The sequence below is a fragment of the Panicum virgatum genome, chromosome 9K (assembly GCF_016808335.1).
Source record: "Panicum virgatum strain AP13 chromosome 9K, P.virgatum_v5, whole genome shotgun sequence".
NCBI lineage: Eukaryota > Viridiplantae > Streptophyta > Magnoliopsida > Poales > Poaceae > Panicum > Panicum virgatum.
In genome coordinates, this window is record NC_053144.1 from 1,664,076 (window position 1) to 1,681,377 (window position 17,302).

A 17,302-nucleotide genomic window follows, 5' to 3' on the forward strand; every position below is an offset into this window, starting at 1 on the left:
TTACCACTTTCTTGAGGACCTGATGGAGTGGTTTACTTACAATTGCTTGGGCGGTCTTTCCCTTTGGGTTGCTAGGTTGTTCGGTGTGTTGGGGTGGCCGGCGGTGCTAGTGGCCACAAAACCCAAGTTCCACAGCGTCGAGATGGCCGGTGGTCATCCTCTACTGCTAGTGCGTTCAACGTTTCGACAGCATGCCGATGCTTTCGGTGTGCTACTCGGTGAGGCAATCGAAAACTTCGTTTCTTCATTGGTAAGGGCTTTGGCTTCAAGCTGCATGCGTTCCTCTTCCAACCGCTGGTGCGGCGACGAAGACGACCGAGAGACCCTTGTTTGGACTGCATTGTCATTTTCCTTTTTTACCAAGGGTGCCTTTGCATAAGTTGCAATGTACACCTTACCTTTTATAGTATATGAAATGCAATCCCGGTTTCTCAAAAAAAAACTATTATCAGATGTCAATCACAAATTCACAGCCGCAGGAAGCAGGGTTGATCATTGATCACCTGCTGGTTCCTCTGTTCAGATTGCTAAAACTAAAATGACAGTACAGTGGTGTCGCTGCAACGCCAGGGCAACCAAATCTTGCCTTTTCACTGCTGAGATGTATACAGTTGAATGTAGAAGGTAAGATCAGATTATCACTGAGAAAGAACAACTTCAGTATTGATCCACTTCACACAGAACACACCTCTAATACTCATTAGGTCGAACACTTTAAACAAGTATACAATACCAGTTCCATTCACACCCATGGATGTTTGCAAAATTAGCACGTCCTGCTATTTTCTTGCACCATGACAACTCAAGACTCGCATAAGACTATTTGAATATTTGACCAACACCTAGCCAGTATCTACCCAAAATGAACCAAATAAATATCCCTAAATACCCCCCCCCCCCCACTGCAGACGTGAATCAGTCATCGGATAATGTCAAGTTAGTGGCATTTCATCATCTTAATAAACGCTACACAATTGTACAAGCAAGTCACGATGTGCAGATACAGTATAAGACGTGACATGGAACAAAAACCTTGTGGCTGTCAACTGGTATCGTTAGTGAGGGGATAAGGCCTGCTATAAAAACGAGCCAGTCAGAGATCAGCAACCACTTCATCAATCAAGGAAGCTAACAACTCCGAGACTATGTCTCCACCAGCCTGGTATGAATCCATCTTGAAATCAACCCAGCTCCCCAGAGTGCTACTCATTTCCCTGTACACAAGTTCATCCACCATCCACTCCTCAGCAACCTTCAGGCTGGTCATCTCTCGATGGATTTCTTCTGCTGACAAGTTTTGCAGGACTGCCATCCCGATGAACCATGAGCCGTAGCCAGCATTGAAGTAGTACGCACATTTCACAGTCAATAATTCATTGACACAGTCAAAGAGCAGCCTCCGCTTCAATCTGCAGCATTTGCCCTCGCCACCAGCCAACAACCTAGTACTGCCATTCAATTCTTCCAACAGATGTGGATCTAGAATATCCGAATCGCCAAACCGCTCCAAACAAGAGGAACTAGCTTTCAGTATTTCTCTTATAAACTCCACCTCCTGTCTATGATCCATATGACATAAGCTGCTACTTTCTGATCGAGGGATTTCTGCAGTAGCCACTGTGATTGATGAGGCTGTGTCAGAATATTCTGATGAGGCATCTGCTTCGAGGAATTTGTTGAAGTGTGTTGAATCAGAAGTTGTTGCTCCTTCGGTTGAACCAAATAATCTTGTTCCTGCAAAAGTAAAACAGAAAAAGATTTGAGAAATGTCCATGGCAACTGTAACAGCAAACACCCAACTACTCTATTTACCATTTGCACTCCTCCAGCTCTCTGATGAGCTGCAGGTTTCCGTTGAAATGGAAGCTTCCCACGTTGAGAGGGGACTTAGACGAAGATGCTCTAACTCTGCTCGATCCGTGGCATCATGATCGTCCTTCGCAGGTTGAAATGGCTGATTAAAGGGAGATATGTTAGCATACAGATTAATGTTTAACCTGTTATGGCTACATTAATATCAACACAGCCCTCTTTGTGTTGGTGTCAGTTTACAGTTTTCGGCAGCAAAATGTATTGATCTATAACATTAATTCAGTGCTTCAAAGATTGCTCTGATCTGATTGTTTGTATCCTCAGAATAGATGTAAAAGGGGGCCTAATCTACTGAGAAGGGGCACCTAATTGTAATGAAAATTAAAGATTATCATTTAAACTATTTTAACTGTGCAAACATATGCACTGTTACCAGTACCACCTTTCTGCTGCACAAGTTAAGTCCGGCAGGAAAAACCCACCAGATAAAGAGGTGCAGTTTGGGGCTGGGAACTGGTTTCAAGCATTTACAAAAAGTTGTTTGACAATATTGTTGCACAAGTCAAAAGAGGCACAAACTATCACTTCATAGCTCTTCTTTCTGGTAACTTGGTGAGCAATACAAACATGCCTCATTCAGCGCAGGAACAAAATATATGTATCTTTGATGTATTATCAGCTACCGCACAGTCAAAGTCTTTCCAATCTTCATTCACAAAAAAGGGAAGTCTTTCCAAACTTCAAATACCAGATGAACTAAACATGTCTTACCAAATGTGCTATATGGAGAGAAATGCATATGCCTAAACAAACATAAAGGTGTTCACTTTCAAGTTTGCAGTAACAATCATCATATGCTCAGGACTAGGAAATTAATATGCATAAGATTGTGCTGGCAAAAGGGTTTGACTGGAAGAGGTGCGCCAGAGTCTCTGATGTACATACCTGACCGCTTTTAGTAGTAAGATCTGTCTGGGGGACAGTAGCTTTTCCATCATTGAAAGACTGCAATGACTCCCTATCATAATCAGTAGAAGCAATGCTAGATGTTTCACATGCTGATGCCGTATCTTCCAAAGCTGTTGAAGTGCCATACACTTTAACACCTTTGGCTGGCTTAGAGTAGGGCGATCTCACCCCTGACGTCAACTCTCTCAATTTCTGCTCCAACAGGAGTCCCAAATAATCACCATCGATGACATCAAGTTTTGTGTTTGATGTGTTGCTTGAAGTTGACACAGCGTTCAGATTCTCTATCAATTGCTTTTCCACTGAATGATTGGGGAAGTGGGCGCCGTGTAATGATTTGTCAACTGGTGAGGTAAATGTGAATGAAACAATTTCAGTGCTGATTTTCTTTTTGTTTGTTGAAAAAGACGATTGCTCATCTATCACAATATTGTGCCGAATCCGCCTCTGGCTTCTGTTAGAATTAATACTATCACTTGACTGGCTTGTATCAGAGTGTAACAATCTTCTGTTTTGTAACCTTCTTGGTTTGGGGATTGCTTTGGCTATGGAATTATTTCTTACATTTGCATGAGCAGTTGGCTGCAAGTCCACCTTTCTGCTAGCTTGAGTACTGATTCCAGCAAATGTGCCAGCTGCCCCGACCTTTCTGGGAGAGGCATTTACTGGGTGAATATTGCTCCGTTGTCTACTGGGGTTTGCTGGGTTTGAATTCACCTTGTGTTTGGTGGCCAGAGCATTCTGCTTTCTGTTATTTGGCACAAGCATACTGGACGAACTTGTTGTGCCCATTTGATTATTATCCTTTTGTTGGTCGAACCCATTTCTCTCAACCAGGCTATTTTCAGGGTTCCTGCGAGTTTCAAGCCTTCTACCACCTTTTCTTGTGCCTTCTTTTCCTTGGGCACGGACAGCTTGAGCAACATTTGATGATCTATTGCTGGGTCTGACCTTTGGGCCAACTGGAGCACATCCATTTGACTGTGAGATCCTAGAAGATGAGGCACCCTCTGAACTTCTCGATCTTCCATCCAAAGATTTCCCGTTTGGTGGCCTAAAAGATGCAGGGCCATCACGTTTCCTCAGTGCTTCATTTAGCTTCTGTGACCTTTGTTGGACTACTATGATCTCTCCTGGGTTGTAGGCCCGCGCAGCATTTGCGAGCCCAACATCATGGACTCCGTAAGAACTGATGTTCTCAACACCAGGCCTAATGATCCGTGATGCTGCCTCCATTATATCAGCTGCATTTCTGCTGGATATATGATTAGGGTTCTTCATGGGAGACAATAACTTATATTGAGCAACAGACAGTGTCCTCTTGGCAAGTCTTGGAGGCAGTGCTTCCATTTTAAACCGATCAATAGGGCTACCCGGCATCTTATGGGGGCTACCAGCATAACTTCTGCCGGTAAAATCGTCATGGTTGTTGGCTTGGAAGGGTTGTTGCACTTTTGATGGCATGGGATTGGATTCAGATGAGCTTGCCGCGGGCATGGAATCCAAACCCATGAGCCTAGCCACAACAGTGGGACACCTCCTTGACTGAGCTTCTTCATCAATTACTGAAGATGAGCAACTATGCTCACTGCTTTCTTTCAAGCTAGGCGCATCTTCAAGGATCTGCTATATACACAGAGCTTTAGCCATTCTATATTTTACAGAACACACCAAACAGCACAGGTGGAAACAAATTAGGGCAACAAGTGGACGCACCGAATTTGACAGTGTACTTGGTGTACAGTCATCAACATCCTTACTGTCACCAGAATTCTCTGCAAAGAAAAATTTGCATATTAAATTAGCCGGACCCCTGTAAAAATGTAACCAGTATGCAGCAATCACTCAACTCATATAGCAAAGCAAATTTGCTTACTCGGATCCGGAGAACTGCTCGTGCTTCCAACAAAAAGCCGCTTCTTAGATTTCTTACCCCAATCAAAGAGACCAAAGAATCCATGCCCCTTTGAAGCAGGTTTCTCCACATCCATCTTGACTCCTCACTATCTAAACCTGCAAATAAAACTGCTCGTATAAATACAAAAAAAAAATCAACAGAATACAAGAGAGGTAAACGCATTTAGCCCAAATGCAGGTAGATTAGCTAATGAAAATAGCACCAACATCTAGTCTGTGCTCCCAGAACCTAATCTTTATCCCGAATTTGACCAGGAAAACTGGCAGGAAAACCGAGAGATTCCGGAACCATGAGCTAACTCCCGCATCCTAACAGCAAACTTCTACGAATTTAACCAGAATGCAGGTAATGTCCAACACAAAGCATTCCGAGAATCCACAAGTCGCCCACCCACACAGCAAAGAACGCCATAAAGATCCAACCTTTTCGAGGCAGCAGCAGCAGCAGCAGCAGCAGCAGCACGGGTCAACGGCGCGGGATTCACCGAGGCAGCGCACAACCGGAGCCAAATCGCGGCGCAGACCAATCCGGATCGAGCCGCATTGGGCCGCGCCTCCCTCGCCCTGCAAGCTCCCCCAAGCAGCGACCTTTCTCTCCCTCACGAACACCTCGAGCAAACGGAGCCGCGGAGGAGGATCCGCGCGAGGCGCGGGTCGGGGCGTCACGTTAGGGTTCTCGGTGAGGCGGGGAGGAGGATTCGGGGGTGGGAGGTGGCCGCGGCTGTGGAATCCATTAATGCCGCTGCGTGAGGCGGGAGAGAGAGAGAGAGATTGGAGGGAGCCAGGGAGGGGAGAGAAGAAAAGGAGAGGAGGCACCTCCTCTCTCACTCCCACCGTGTGTGCGTGTACTCTTCGTCTGGTGCGGTCGTAGCTGGGGTTTGCTCTTGAAAAAGGAGAAATTTGGGGGACCTTTTTGGGATCGGCTTGGTCGGTTTGGTGATGTAAGCAACGAGATTTGGGCGCCTGGATTGGGTGATTTGGCGCCAGGTTTTTGGAGTTTTCTTGGGCAGTTAGTTAGTCATGGAGGAAAAAAGAATGATTTCTTGTTGCTGTGGAGCCCAATGGAATTCCATCCCAGGAGGAAAAGAAAAAGCGAGATCAATGGCTGCTCCAGATCTCTTTCTCCGGGTCTTAACTGGTGCACAGTGCAGTGGCGTACACCGTGTTAGTTCTGTGTCGGATGGAGTGGCGACCAACGTCTGATTCCCACTACTCTACCTTTCTGCGAAATTATAGCATTTCCAGCGGTTTGGCGATCCTTTTACTTAAAAGAAGAGCATGTTTGTTTGGGCTCCTCGCCGAGGGCTCTGTGTGTGGAGCCGGAGCCGGAGCCACGGAGCTGCAATTTGGCTCCAACTCCTCCTGCAGATGGTTAGGAGCGGCTCCACTGCTGCGGCTGTTTGGTGTGGCTCCGGCTTCTCCGGTCCGAAAGCGACGTGCGGAGCCGGAGCCGGAGCTTTCCCAAACGCGCCCGAAATGGCCGGCACCTTGTCGGTTTGTAGAGAACAAAAGGTTACCGAGTGTAGCCGGGCGAAACCAACCTACTATTAACACAAGTGCAAGACGATAATCTTTTTGCATGTTTAAACATCGCGTTTGGTCTTGTTACCGTGCTTCTGGGCTTTGCCAAGCTAACCTTTGTTAGCTTCCAGCGGTCAAAGTGATCTGAAGCCAAGTGCCTGGTCTTTATTTTTTGTCTAAAAAAAGGAAGGGTTCCTTGTTTGTACTACTCGAGTACTCCTCAATTGTCATATCCTGACAGCACGTATGACAGGATGGGCGCGGAACGGCGGCAGGGGTGAACCGAGCTAGACGCCGGCGGCGCGCCGTGCGCCATTGGTTGGTGGCGGTGCGCCATCACGGCGGCCCGCGCCGGACAAAAGAGAAAGAAAGAAAAAAATTGAAGGAACGGCGGCATCATCACGCACCCTCCTCCTAATCACGCCAAAAAACCGCCTCGCGAGCGCGATGATGCCACGCCCTTGCCTTGCCCACGGGGACTCGGCATCCATCCATCCATCCCCTCAGGGTCAGGGCTGCAGCGTGCACACACAAGTAGAGAGACACAGAGAGGGAGGTACGTTGCGTCGACGTCGCGGGCCAAGCAAGGGTCGTCGGCCTTTGTCTGACACTTGACACGGAACGAACGAACGAATCTGGTTCAAGACGTATGCTTGAACCTGACTGAACATCTCAACCACCGCCATCCACACACCGTGGTCCTGTTTGGTTGTCTAGTTGAGTGCTAGAAATTTTTAACCGCTAATTACAATGTTAAATAAAGTTAATTTACAAAATCAATTTCAAAACTCATGCACTAGGAACCTTGAATAATCTAATGAGGCTTGTGACCGCGTGATTAGATGATGGTTACTGTAGCATCACTATAGCCAATAATCGATTAATTACCTCGCGAAAAGTTATGGTCTTGTTTGGTTTCCTAGCGCAATTTGCGCTAGGAAAGGAATGTTGCATGCATGGAGTACTAAACGAAGTTTATTTGCAAAATCTTTTTAGGGTGAGTGTAACTTTGCGCGACGAATCTAATAACGGTAATTAATCTATGATTGGCTACAGTGATGCTACAATAACTATGCTCTAATCGTGCGGTTAAAGGTCTCATTAGATTCTTCAGGGTTCCTAGCGCAAGGGTTCTGGAGTTGATTTTGTAAACTACCTTCATTTAATATCCTTAATTAGCGGCCAAAGTTGCTACAGCTCCTAATGTAGCGCAAACCAAATAGGGTCTATATCCATCTCTAAAAATTTTTTAGAAATAGACTTTATTTAACACTTTATACATGTGAGATTTTTTTCTCGATTTGTGTGCGCTAGGAGAACCAAAAAGACCCGTATGCAGTGAGGCTGCTTCTCTTGTGCTGCCCAAGGCACGCATATGCGCCTCTCGGGTGCGGCGAGCATGTCGGTCGTTGCGCCTGTAGGCAGCGGCCCGACCCCGACTCACTGACCATCCTAATTACTACGCGAGGTTGACAGTGGCGAGCGATCCCGCATTAAGCCCGATCAGGATCAGGGTTTCCTACCGGGCAGGGCACGCTCGATTCCTGATGCTGCTGCTGGGGAGCCAAGGATGCCTCAACAACCACGGCACCAGCGATCGACTATCCGGCGAAAGCCGACACGGGGATCCACTGCCACCCACGAATCCTCAGCTCATCGGATGCGATAGGAGGTAGGACAGCACGGCGGCGTCTCGCCGGCGGCAGATGGTCTCGCCGCTCATAATCCCCTCAAGGATTGTTAGTGATGGGCTGTCAGGCTCAGCATGACGACCGATCTGATTCTGAACCGAAGCTGATTCCTTCCTTGCTCTTGTTGCGCGCAGCACGCAAGCCGTGTGGAAGAGCACGTGTCTGCAGATACTGCCCTGGTTGGTTGTTTGTCACCATGGCAGACGTATCCGCCGTCTCTTTTGCCCCTGGTAATAAGCAAAGGTTTACGCTCGAGGTGGTCTGTCGGGCAGGCAGGTGCACGATCAGTTGGAGTAGTGGTGGGCGTTGGTGCAGTGGTGCATCTAGCACCACCAGTCCACCACAAAGGAGAAGGAAGAAGGAAAGCCGGGACGGTGACGGTGAAAGCTGTTTTCACCCTTCCCTCAACTTTTCCTCCCCTAAACTTTTCCTCGCTCCCCCATGGAGAGCGGAGGCACAGAGGCCTTTGCTTGCTTTCTTGGTTGGAGTCGACTGGTCGAGCCTTGGAGACGCTGCGAGATGGCCACCTTTTCAAGCCAAGTAGGCAACGCAAGGAGCCTGCGCGTGTGCGGCACTAGGAAAAAGACGACACCATGCGCGCAGAGATACGCAAAAACGCAATTGCGGGGAGCACGCAGCGCGATGCCCATGTGCTTTTACTGTTCTTCTTCAAGCTACAGATTACAAGCAGGCTGGCTCAGAGAAGCACAACTGTTTGTAATAACGCGCACAGCTGGCTCAGAGAAGCAGCAACTGAGGCGGTCTGGTCAAACTTGTCGATCGCAGATGGCGCCACAGGGCCAGAGCAATCAATCATGCTCCTGCTTCCATAATCCATACCATACTCGGGTTCAGGTACAGCTTTCGGTTTCGTATGCTTGTACTGCACTTTGGCTGTGTTTAGATGAGGGAAAAAGGGATGCGAAAAGTCATATCATATACTGTAGTATACTGTAATACTTTTTGTTTGTTTGTGATAATTGTTGTCCTACTATGATCTAACTAGGCTCAAAAGATTTGTCTCGTTGTGTACATCAAAACTATGCAATTAGTTTTTTTATTTACATACATTTAATACTCCATGCATGCGTCATTTACTATATTTAATGTTTCGATGTAATAGAAAATTTAGAATTAGGGGGAGTTTTTTGGAACTAAACACAGCCATTGCCGTTTTTCATCTCTTGCATCATCATCCTTGGGCCTTGGCATGAATGATAACGGCGGCATGTGCCGAGTAGCAGCCAGACTTGGTAAACACGACGCACCAAAACGCAAGCAATAAGGTAGGGAGAGGGCGAGAGGCGACCGACAGCGCGGCATGGGGAGCAAGCGTTCTCCAGATCAGCGGCAGGTGCCTTGCCTTCTTCATTTCAGTTCTTCTGCGTGCGTATCCACCAGTTGCCAGATTCCTTTTTTTTCACACCAGAAAACCGCAGAAGAACTGGTGGTCATGGCGCCGCGCGCCGGACTTGGCATTCAGCACGAGACAAACAGAGCGAACCGGCAGCGAAGCAAGGGGTGACTCGCCGAGTGTGATCTCTGGGTCTGGGTGGACGGGGACATTCAGCCACGACCCGGCTCGGAGCGATTCATTCGGCCCTGTGCCCGTTGCCTGACTTGTGAGTTCTGGCTGGAGGGGAGTAATGAACTGGCGAGACTGGCTCTGGCGAGCTGACAGCTGACTGTGACTGCCAGCCACTCTGCTCGGCTGCTGGCCTGTGTCTGTCTGCTTCACAGGCTTGGGCCCCGTTTGGTTTTCATCTAGCACAAGTAGCACACAACTCCCGAGAAAAAAAGCTTGCATGAAGCACTAAACAAAGTTTATTTGTAAAACCCTTTTACAGATGGGTGTAATTTTTCGAGACGAATCTAATGACGGTAATTAATCGATGATTGGCTACAGTGATGCTACAGTAACCATCCTCTAATCGCGGGGTCAAAGGACTCATTAGGTTCGTCTCGCGAAGTAGTACAGCGCTGTGGAGTTAGTTTTGTAAATTACCTTTATTTAGTACCCCTTATTATTGGTCAAAATTTTTGTGCTATTTGTGCTAGGTCAAACCAAACAGGGCCTTGAGGAACCCGAAGCAAAGCAGACGACAATGTGCAGGGGTTGCATGCTTGCAGCAGGCACAGAAGAGGCAGAGGCTGATCAGCTCGCCAACCTGGGCCTCTGGCATCCGGCCCAGCTTTCGGGAGTAGAGGCCCACGATGTGAAAGAAAGCGATCACTCGCAATTTCCTGAATTTATTCCAAAATTTTCCGGCATTATGCTTTAAGTGGTAAGCAATGTTTTGCTCGACAATGAGGTGCCAATGGTGACTTCAGGAATCTCCAGATCTACTGGTCCAGTCCTTCGAAGGTACTCATAGGGGTAGGATTTGCGTACATGTGTTCATAGGGGTGAGTGTGCGTGCATGTTATGAGCGTCTGCATTGTACTGCACTCAAAAAAAAACTAATGGTGATGGATGGATGGATGCTTGCTTGCTTATTCGATATGTCAGAGGCAAGTAAAGCTGGATGGTTAATTGAGGTGATGGTGTCATGGTGGAACGTCCTTAGCTTGGGATGTTAAATTAAGTAGTGCCATGCTTGCGAGTTTTTTTTTTTTGAAAAGATCCATGCTTGCGAGTTGATCTTGAGAGAAGAGATCAAAGCAACCAAATGATCGCTCCATGTTCCTTATATAAGAACAAGTAAAACTAACGGATCTCATTTGATCAAGGGTAACACGACTCACTTCGGGGAAGGAGGCCTACTCAGAAGTAGTACGACCAACATTTCTAGAAGTGTTTCTGTCTATGTGTCTATTGCATTTGCGGGACGAGACTCCTCTCCATTACTGTAGAGGAATTCGTCCCGCTAGCTAACACATGGACCCTGGTGCTATTGGCCCGTCAGTGCTAGCAAATCCCTCTGCAGGCTTGAGCGGCAACGACGACGTGACGGCAAAGTTACAGAACAGTCAGGCGTGAGCGGCAAGAAGCACAAAACAAACTTTAATTCGCGCCAACCTTTACAAACACAGATTACAGAACAGTCAGATGAAAATGGTTGACACGCACGACGAGCACCTCTCGATCGCCGACGAGCTGTCACTGTCAGGTCAGTAGCGGCGCACGAGGCCGGTGCAGCGGTCCTTGATCCAGCGGAAGCCGTTGCGGAGCGACGCCTTGACCCTGGCCTCCACGGCGTAGGCCTTGTACCCCGCCACCCGCCGCCGGCGCTTCGCCTCCGGGTCGTCCGACCACCACGGCGACGACACGCCGCCGGCGGACCCCGCGCCGCGCTCCCCCTCGCCGCCGCCCCGGAACTCCTCCAGGTCCCTCATCGCGCGTGCCGGCGGCGGTGCGCGCCCGGCGTCGTTCCTGCCAACGACGCAGCTCGAGCGGTTTTGGACATGGTAGGAGGGCAGGCCGGCGCGCGAATATATATATGTAGAGGCGGCCGTCCCGAGTTAGCGGCCGGCCACGACGGGGCGGCCGGGGCATCGCGACCCGGGCCGGGACGCAGCGAGGCGTGGAGCTCTCGTCGTTGGTGCTTGGCATGGCATGCCAGGGCTGGCGAGAGAAAGAAAGAAAAACAAGCAGGTGAGGTGAGGACGGCACGCTGCGTCGGGCGAGACCGATCTCTCAGCTGACGCTGATTATCTCAGCTGATGCTGATTGCCTCGTCCCGTCGTCCGGCCAGTAGCTGTGATTCGCCTGCCTGACTCGGGCCACAGCTGGGGTGCAAGTGGAAGAGTAGCGCGCTGCCATCTCCTGCAGGCGCATCGTTTCTTGATATCTTCACAGCATATACCTCAAGAAACCCTCTATTTTTTTTAAAAAAAATGAAGAAACCCGCAATTAATTAGAAGACTAGAAGAGAACATCAGCATCTGTAATTCCAGTGCGTTTTTTTCAGAGAACCGATAAGCAATGAAAACCACATACAATATGCCGAAAGATAAATCTGAAACAACATTCTAATGTGCAAAAAAAAAGGCATTCTACAAGGTTGCACGTTTTTGGTTAATGCAAAATTCGGCAGGGTATAGTACATGCCATATTTGCCCTCTCAGAAGAACCTGACAGCAAATCACAATCCATACACTGATGCACATTATGTGTTCCAGCTCTAATGGAAAATCTATTTTTCCCCCTCCTTTGTTTCTTTCAGTTCAAGTCTCCAATTCTGCTTTTCTACTTATACATCCTTACTTTCCCACAAAAGATACCTAAAACAGATAACTTATTGGAGACAAGAAGAGTTAGCATGCAGGCTTTTAACTCATACAACCCCCGTTTCAAGAGGGTACTCGGTCTCTATGAGACCTAGATAGATGTGCATAAACCAATTCAGTTCAGAGGCCAAAGAGTTCATCAAACTAATAACCATTTACAGTCAAGAGTCATCTCCTCGTTGTGTTGAAATGGGAGGCAAAGAACCGGAAATCCGGATGGTTTACTTGTATCCTGCGTAGCCAGCTGTCAGCCTCCTGCATCAGTAAGGTGACACGTTCCCGCTCTTGGGTTCCATCAGATGCCCAAATGGAGGCACGGAATTTGTAAGGTGCCAGCCCAAAAATAGGCAAAGATAGTTTCCCTGTAGCATTTGCGCAGCGGTGGATTCCCCCAAAGCCAGGGCATGCTGGCGTAGAAGGGTCACAATCTGCAAGAACAATGGGAGAGTAAAAACTCTACACAATCGATGTAACCCAAAGTCGCATCTAGAGAGGCAAAATGTCACACAGGTGTCACTGCCATTTATCTGAGGCAAAGTAAAAACCCATATTCCATATGGCACTATAAGGCACTTAGTATTTACCCTTGCAAGGTGTTGCTAGACAATGGAATGTCAAAAAACAGGCATCAAGATCCTTCAATGTTGGTCCTGTTGGAATTCTATATATGGGGTACCTGCAATTGGAAGCATGAGGATGAAACCAGTAACGTATAGAATCATAGCAACACCTGGTTAGCAGCGTTGCTCTTCTACACAGGTTGTGTCTTATGCTGAAATTCAGCACAGTAGGCAAGCCATTGTTAGGCATTGCAACTGGTAGGCATCCTCTGCATGGGGGCAAGGACAGTCGGCAAATGTCACAACTCTGACCACTGCAACAGCATCATTCTAGTTTCTAAAAACTATAACATGGTCTACAGAAAAAAAGAAGTGTGACATTATGGCAATGAAACTAGATCATTGCTGATAATAAATACATGATATCACCTTAACGCAGATGAGTCTGGAAATGATAAGCTGCTCTTATATCACAACTAAATCACAAGAAAAATTGGACCTCAACAATGACCTACAGAACTAGTCGCAATCACGCAACACATACCATACATCATTGTGAGTACAACAATAGAGAAGCATATTTGCATCATGGCAATAAAGAATAAGCCTTATCGTTGGTAAAACGGAAGTAAAAATTGCATGAACAAAAATCAATAGTATTTGAAATATACCATGCAACAGACATCCAGCTAGATGGCAGCAGATCACAGCTTTTGAATGTCTTCAGAGCTGGAAATCTATCCGCAAGAGTTGATACCTGAGAGCCATGCATAGTTAGCTTCTATACAGAAGACACCTATGGTAAGCATTGTTTAAAAAAAAACACTCACCTTATCTGTGAGAGGCTCTCTACCATACGGAGGATCCTTCTCCAGATACTCAAACACTGGAAAACTTGAGGATGCATTAGTTTCACCATCATCACTTTGTAGGCCACCATTTTCCAGCCGATGTGTAGCTTCCACTGCTGAGACTTGTAGCCGATCGACATCATTTTCACTGCTGCTTTCACTGCTAGTATCCATAGATTCCCCATCACTTTCATCCCCAAGACGCCTTAAGCGAGAAAATTAACTAGAAAAAGTTATACACTATCAAAGACATCACCAAGGTAATAAAAGCAACCGCACTGAACAGTGTGCTGATTGTATTATCTACTTATAACATATTTCCCAACATTCATTTTATTTCATTTCTTTCCATCTATGTCCATTGAACTAAAATGCATGGAATCGTAGCCATTCATAGTGGACATCAGGTGGTGCCTAAAGCTATCAACTCTCTTCTCGCCATTCTCACAAGTTATCATAGAACAAATCTGAAAAATGTTATTACATACAGAATTACTCGACAAACAATGTCACTAAACATCAGCAACATGAGACATTTGCCTGGAAAGGGTGGAGGTCAAATAACCGGGAAAACGTTGGGAATGCTTAATCTGCCTTGAGCTCTAGTACAAGAGCATTCAAGCATAGTTATTTATTTTAATATAGATCAACATAGATGTAAAAAAACTATCGGCATAGTTATTCAAGCATCAGTAACTATACTATGACTTAGTTTTCTGTTGCTATATATGAAAATCTAAGCTCAAACTAACTGAAGCATAAATAAAGAAAGACAAAACAATTGAAACTAGTTTGGTATGCAGCATGCAGGTGGGCCCTCTTATGGTCTCTAAGGCCGATGGAAACTTTCTAGACATTATGACTCTTGTGTGACATAGATTAAGACGTACCTGTTCCTTGAAGAGGGTCTAGATGGATCTGCATACAGCTGGATAGCAGAAAGATACGGCACATAATACTGAATCACAGAGTCTCTGCCATTTAACACCAGTGGAACACCAGCCCCATAAGCACTCCATTCCATGAAAGATTCCCAAAGATCTCTAAGGCAGAAATAAGGCCTTGAATCCATAGCATCATCACTTTGCCGCAACCTTGAGCTTGTCTGCAGCAGCCCAAAGAAAAAGAAAAGAAAAAAAGAGCTTCTTTAATAGGAAGTGGTCTTTCAACCAAAGAACTGAAAATCTTCACGCAAGGAGAATATAGCACATATAGCACTACATGATTTAGAAATAAGTTGTTCTGCCAATTGCAGAATGCAGAGTGTAATTATTCTTCAGAGTTCACAGAAATGCAAAATTTAGAGATAGCTAAGGGCATACATGCATTAAATGATACTGCAGATGTGACCACATGACCTGAGTAATTTACTAGATTGAAGAATCAACAAGCAAAAGTTACACTAGTTGTTCAGAGATTAAGAAATTGGAAGGTTGAGAGTGTCCCTTTCCCATTTCACCACAATGGTCACTAACAACATGTGAAGTATAAAACATAGCTGAAAACTAAGACCTAAAGTGCTATACGGAGCAGCACTGGATGTACATATTTTGGCGATAACCAATCTATATCAAATTATAATAAGCAGTTCTGGTCATCACCCTACATCAAAGAATGATTGTGGCTTCAATACATATCGATCAGAGCTAAACAAAAACTTTAGACAATTCCAAATTATGAACCATTCTCTGATCTTAATTGCAGTGTTTCTCCAGAATCATCGGCTTGCCTATGCAAATGCAGCAGAGATGGTAAAGACTATACAATTTCATCAGATCCCTTACTTATCAGACACAACGGATACCACACTGCAGCCAACTGAAGTAGCAAAGAGTTTAAGCCCCAGAATACCTTGGGCAAGTACAGTGCGGGCACCGAGGGCGTCGTGGAGGTAAGAAATCTCTCTAAATTCCCAGCCTCCTCCGCCGCTGCGGCACCCACCGTGGTCACATTCACCTCAACCGCTGTGGTGGTGGTCGCCGCCGCGGACGCCACCGACGGCTTCGATGACGTCGTCGACGAGGAGTCGTCGGAATCCACCCGGCTGTCTACATCCAACGACGCGTCCACAGCTACGGCGATAGCCCCCGGCGGTGGCGGCGGAGGCTTCTGCCTCGCCGACCGCGGAGACGGCGACGGGGACAGCGATGGGGACGCGGACCGCTGCCCCTGCAGCCGCTGCTGCAGCTGCTGGCGGCGCACATGGGGAGGGCTGTAGAATCGGTTCTCGGGGACGGTACGGGAGGAGGAAGCAGTGCCGCCGGATGAGCCTGCCATGGCGGCGGCGGCGAGAGGGATGGGTAGGTGGGGCTGGGCTAGGGTTTTGCGGGGACTGGGATTGGGGAATTGGGATGATTAGGGGTAGGGTTTTGGTGGCTTTGAGCGCTTTTTAATACGGGGCTTTGGATCTGAGACGAGCGAGCGACCGAGCGACGGGAGGGGAGGGAGCGCAGGCGAGCGAAGACGAGGAGGCGAGGAGAATCGCGGGAAGAGGGAGCGACGGGCGCTAGTACGTGTTTGGTTGCAGACTATAAAAATTTTGAAAAAACATCTTTCTATATTTGAAGTACTAAATATAAACTAATCACAAAAATAATTACAGAACTCGTCTGTAAATCACGAGACGAATCTAATGAGTTTAATTAATCTGTCATTAGAGGTTATTTACTGTAGCATTACTGTAGCAATTTAGCATCTAATTATAACCTAATTAGATTCATTAGATTCGTCTCGCCATTTACAGACAGCAGTCGCAATGCGTTTTTTATTTCGTCTAGATTTAAGTCTCCATGCAGGTGCCGAAAAAATTTTTTGGAATTTGGAATTTGGGAACCAAACACGGCCTAAAATGGCTCATAATCCTCGGTTTTCTTCTATCTCGAGGCAGACCACAAGTAGGAATCTTGTTGAGTACTACTCTGATTGTTGTTCTAAGCTTACTAAGTGCTTGAATTCTGGTGTTACCTCTGTTGCTATCACATCTGATATATGGTCGGGTAACGCTAAGGAGGACTACCTTAGTATAGTTGTTCACTTTGTTAATTCTGAGTGGCTACTAGAGAAAAGAATTCTAGGTTTGAGGCTTATAGATGTGTCACACAATGGTGACAACATTGCTGAGCGTGTGCATGTTGTGCTGGAGGAGTATGGTCTAACTGAGAAAGTTATATCTGTTACTTTGGATAATACATCTGCTAATGCTTCTGCTATGACCATTTTGACTCCTAAAATTTCTAGTTACATGGGTACTATTTTCCTGCATCAAAGATGTGCTTGCCACATAATTAATCTAATTGTGAAGTCTGGGTTGAAGAGATTAAGCCCTTACTTTGATGCATTTAGAACAACAATATCTTTTTTGAACTCTTCTAACCAGCGCATTGCTGCGTATAAAAGTTACTGCATTGCAGTTAATCAACGTCCTAGGAAGTTTGGTTTGGATATGGATGTGAGGCGGAACTCTACCTACCTCATGCTTAAGCATCTTGTCCCTCATAAGAGTAGTTTCAGCGTGTTTATCCAAACTCACTACCCAAGAGGAGAAGGTGATCCTATGTTGTTGACAGAATCACACTGGTATGTTGCTGAACACATCTTGTCATTTCTTGAGCTATTCTATGATTCAACTGTTGCACTGTCTGCTGTGTATGATCCTACATCTGCTCAAATCTTGCATCATATAATTGAGATAGATGGATACCTAAACAAATATAAAAATGATAATTTGCTTAGATTAGTGGTTGTGCCTATG

General features: G+C 46.5%; 3 protein-coding genes across 6 annotated transcripts; all 3 read right to left on the reverse strand.

Annotated features, from left to right (window-relative positions):
• Positions 1–663: 663 nt before the first annotated feature.
• LOC120649189 lies at positions 664–5,551 on the reverse strand. 2 transcript variants are annotated; one of them, XM_039925910.1, is made up of 6 exons: positions 5,122–5,551; positions 4,658–4,794; positions 4,498–4,556; positions 2,758–4,404; positions 1,813–1,954; positions 664–1,734 (listed from the first exon to the last, which is right to left on the reverse strand). In XM_039925910.1, the coding sequence occupies exons 2-6, from the start codon at positions 4,770–4,772 to the stop codon at positions 1,094–1,096; spliced, it is 2,604 nt and encodes an 867-aa protein (XP_039781844.1). In that variant the 5' UTR covers positions 4,773–4,794; positions 5,122–5,551; the 3' UTR covers positions 664–1,093. The 2 variants fall into 2 exon arrangements, with proteins under 2 accessions (XP_039781844.1, XP_039781843.1); XM_039925909.1 differs by having other exon boundaries at positions 2,758–4,407; positions 5,122–5,541.
• A 5,015-nt stretch (positions 5,552–10,566) lies between these two features.
• LOC120649192 lies at positions 10,567–11,554 on the reverse strand. Its single transcript, XM_039925914.1, has one exon. It carries the CDS (start codon positions 11,244–11,246, stop codon positions 11,022–11,024), a length of 225 nt encoding a protein of 74 aa, XP_039781848.1. The 5' UTR covers positions 11,247–11,554; the 3' UTR covers positions 10,567–11,021.
• Positions 11,555–11,904: 350 nt separating this feature from the next.
• LOC120649191 lies at positions 11,905–16,060 on the reverse strand. 3 transcript variants are annotated; one of them, XM_039925913.1, is made up of 6 exons: positions 15,403–16,060; positions 14,442–14,656; positions 13,531–13,711; positions 13,372–13,457; positions 12,725–12,816; positions 11,905–12,568 (listed from the first exon to the last, which is right to left on the reverse strand). In XM_039925913.1, the coding sequence occupies exons 1-6, from the start codon at positions 15,826–15,828 to the stop codon at positions 12,309–12,311; spliced, it is 1,260 nt and encodes a 419-aa protein (XP_039781847.1). In that variant the 5' UTR covers positions 15,829–16,060; the 3' UTR covers positions 11,905–12,308. The 3 variants fall into 3 exon arrangements, with proteins under 3 accessions (XP_039781847.1, XP_039781846.1, XP_039781845.1); XM_039925912.1 differs by having other exon boundaries at positions 13,531–13,714; XM_039925911.1 differs by having other exon boundaries at positions 13,531–13,756.
• Positions 16,061–17,302: the final 1,242 nt, after the last annotated feature.

Excerpts from the sequence above, each read along its gene's own strand:
- LOC120649189 (XM_039925909.1), bottom strand. The coding sequence starts at position 4,772 with ATGGATGTGGAGAAACCTGCTTCAAAGGGGCATGGATTCTTTGGTCTC. Across the intron at positions 1,955-2,757 it reads TTACTACTAAAAGCGGTCAG|CCATTTCAACCTGCGAAGGA; the intron begins GTATGTACATCA and ends CCCTTTAATCAG. Across the intron at positions 1,735-1,812 it reads GAGCTGGAGGAGTGCAAATG|GAACAAGATTATTTGGTTCA; the intron begins GTAAATAGAGTA and ends TTACTTTTGCAG.
- LOC120649192 (XM_039925914.1), bottom strand. The coding sequence starts at position 11,246 with ATGAGGGACCTGGAGGAGTTCCGGGGCGGCGGCGAGGGGGAGCGCGGC.
- LOC120649191 (XM_039925911.1), bottom strand. The coding sequence starts at position 15,828 with ATGGCAGGCTCATCCGGCGGCACTGCTTCCTCCTCCCGTACCGTCCCC. Across the intron at positions 13,757-14,441 it reads AGACCCTCTTCAAGGAACAG|GCGTCTTGGGGATGAAAGTG; the intron begins GTACGTCTTAAT and ends TTCTCGCTTAAG. Across the intron at positions 13,458-13,530 it reads GAGAGCCTCTCACAGATAAG|GTATCAACTCTTGCGGATAG; the intron begins GTGAGTGTTTTT and ends CATGGCTCTCAG.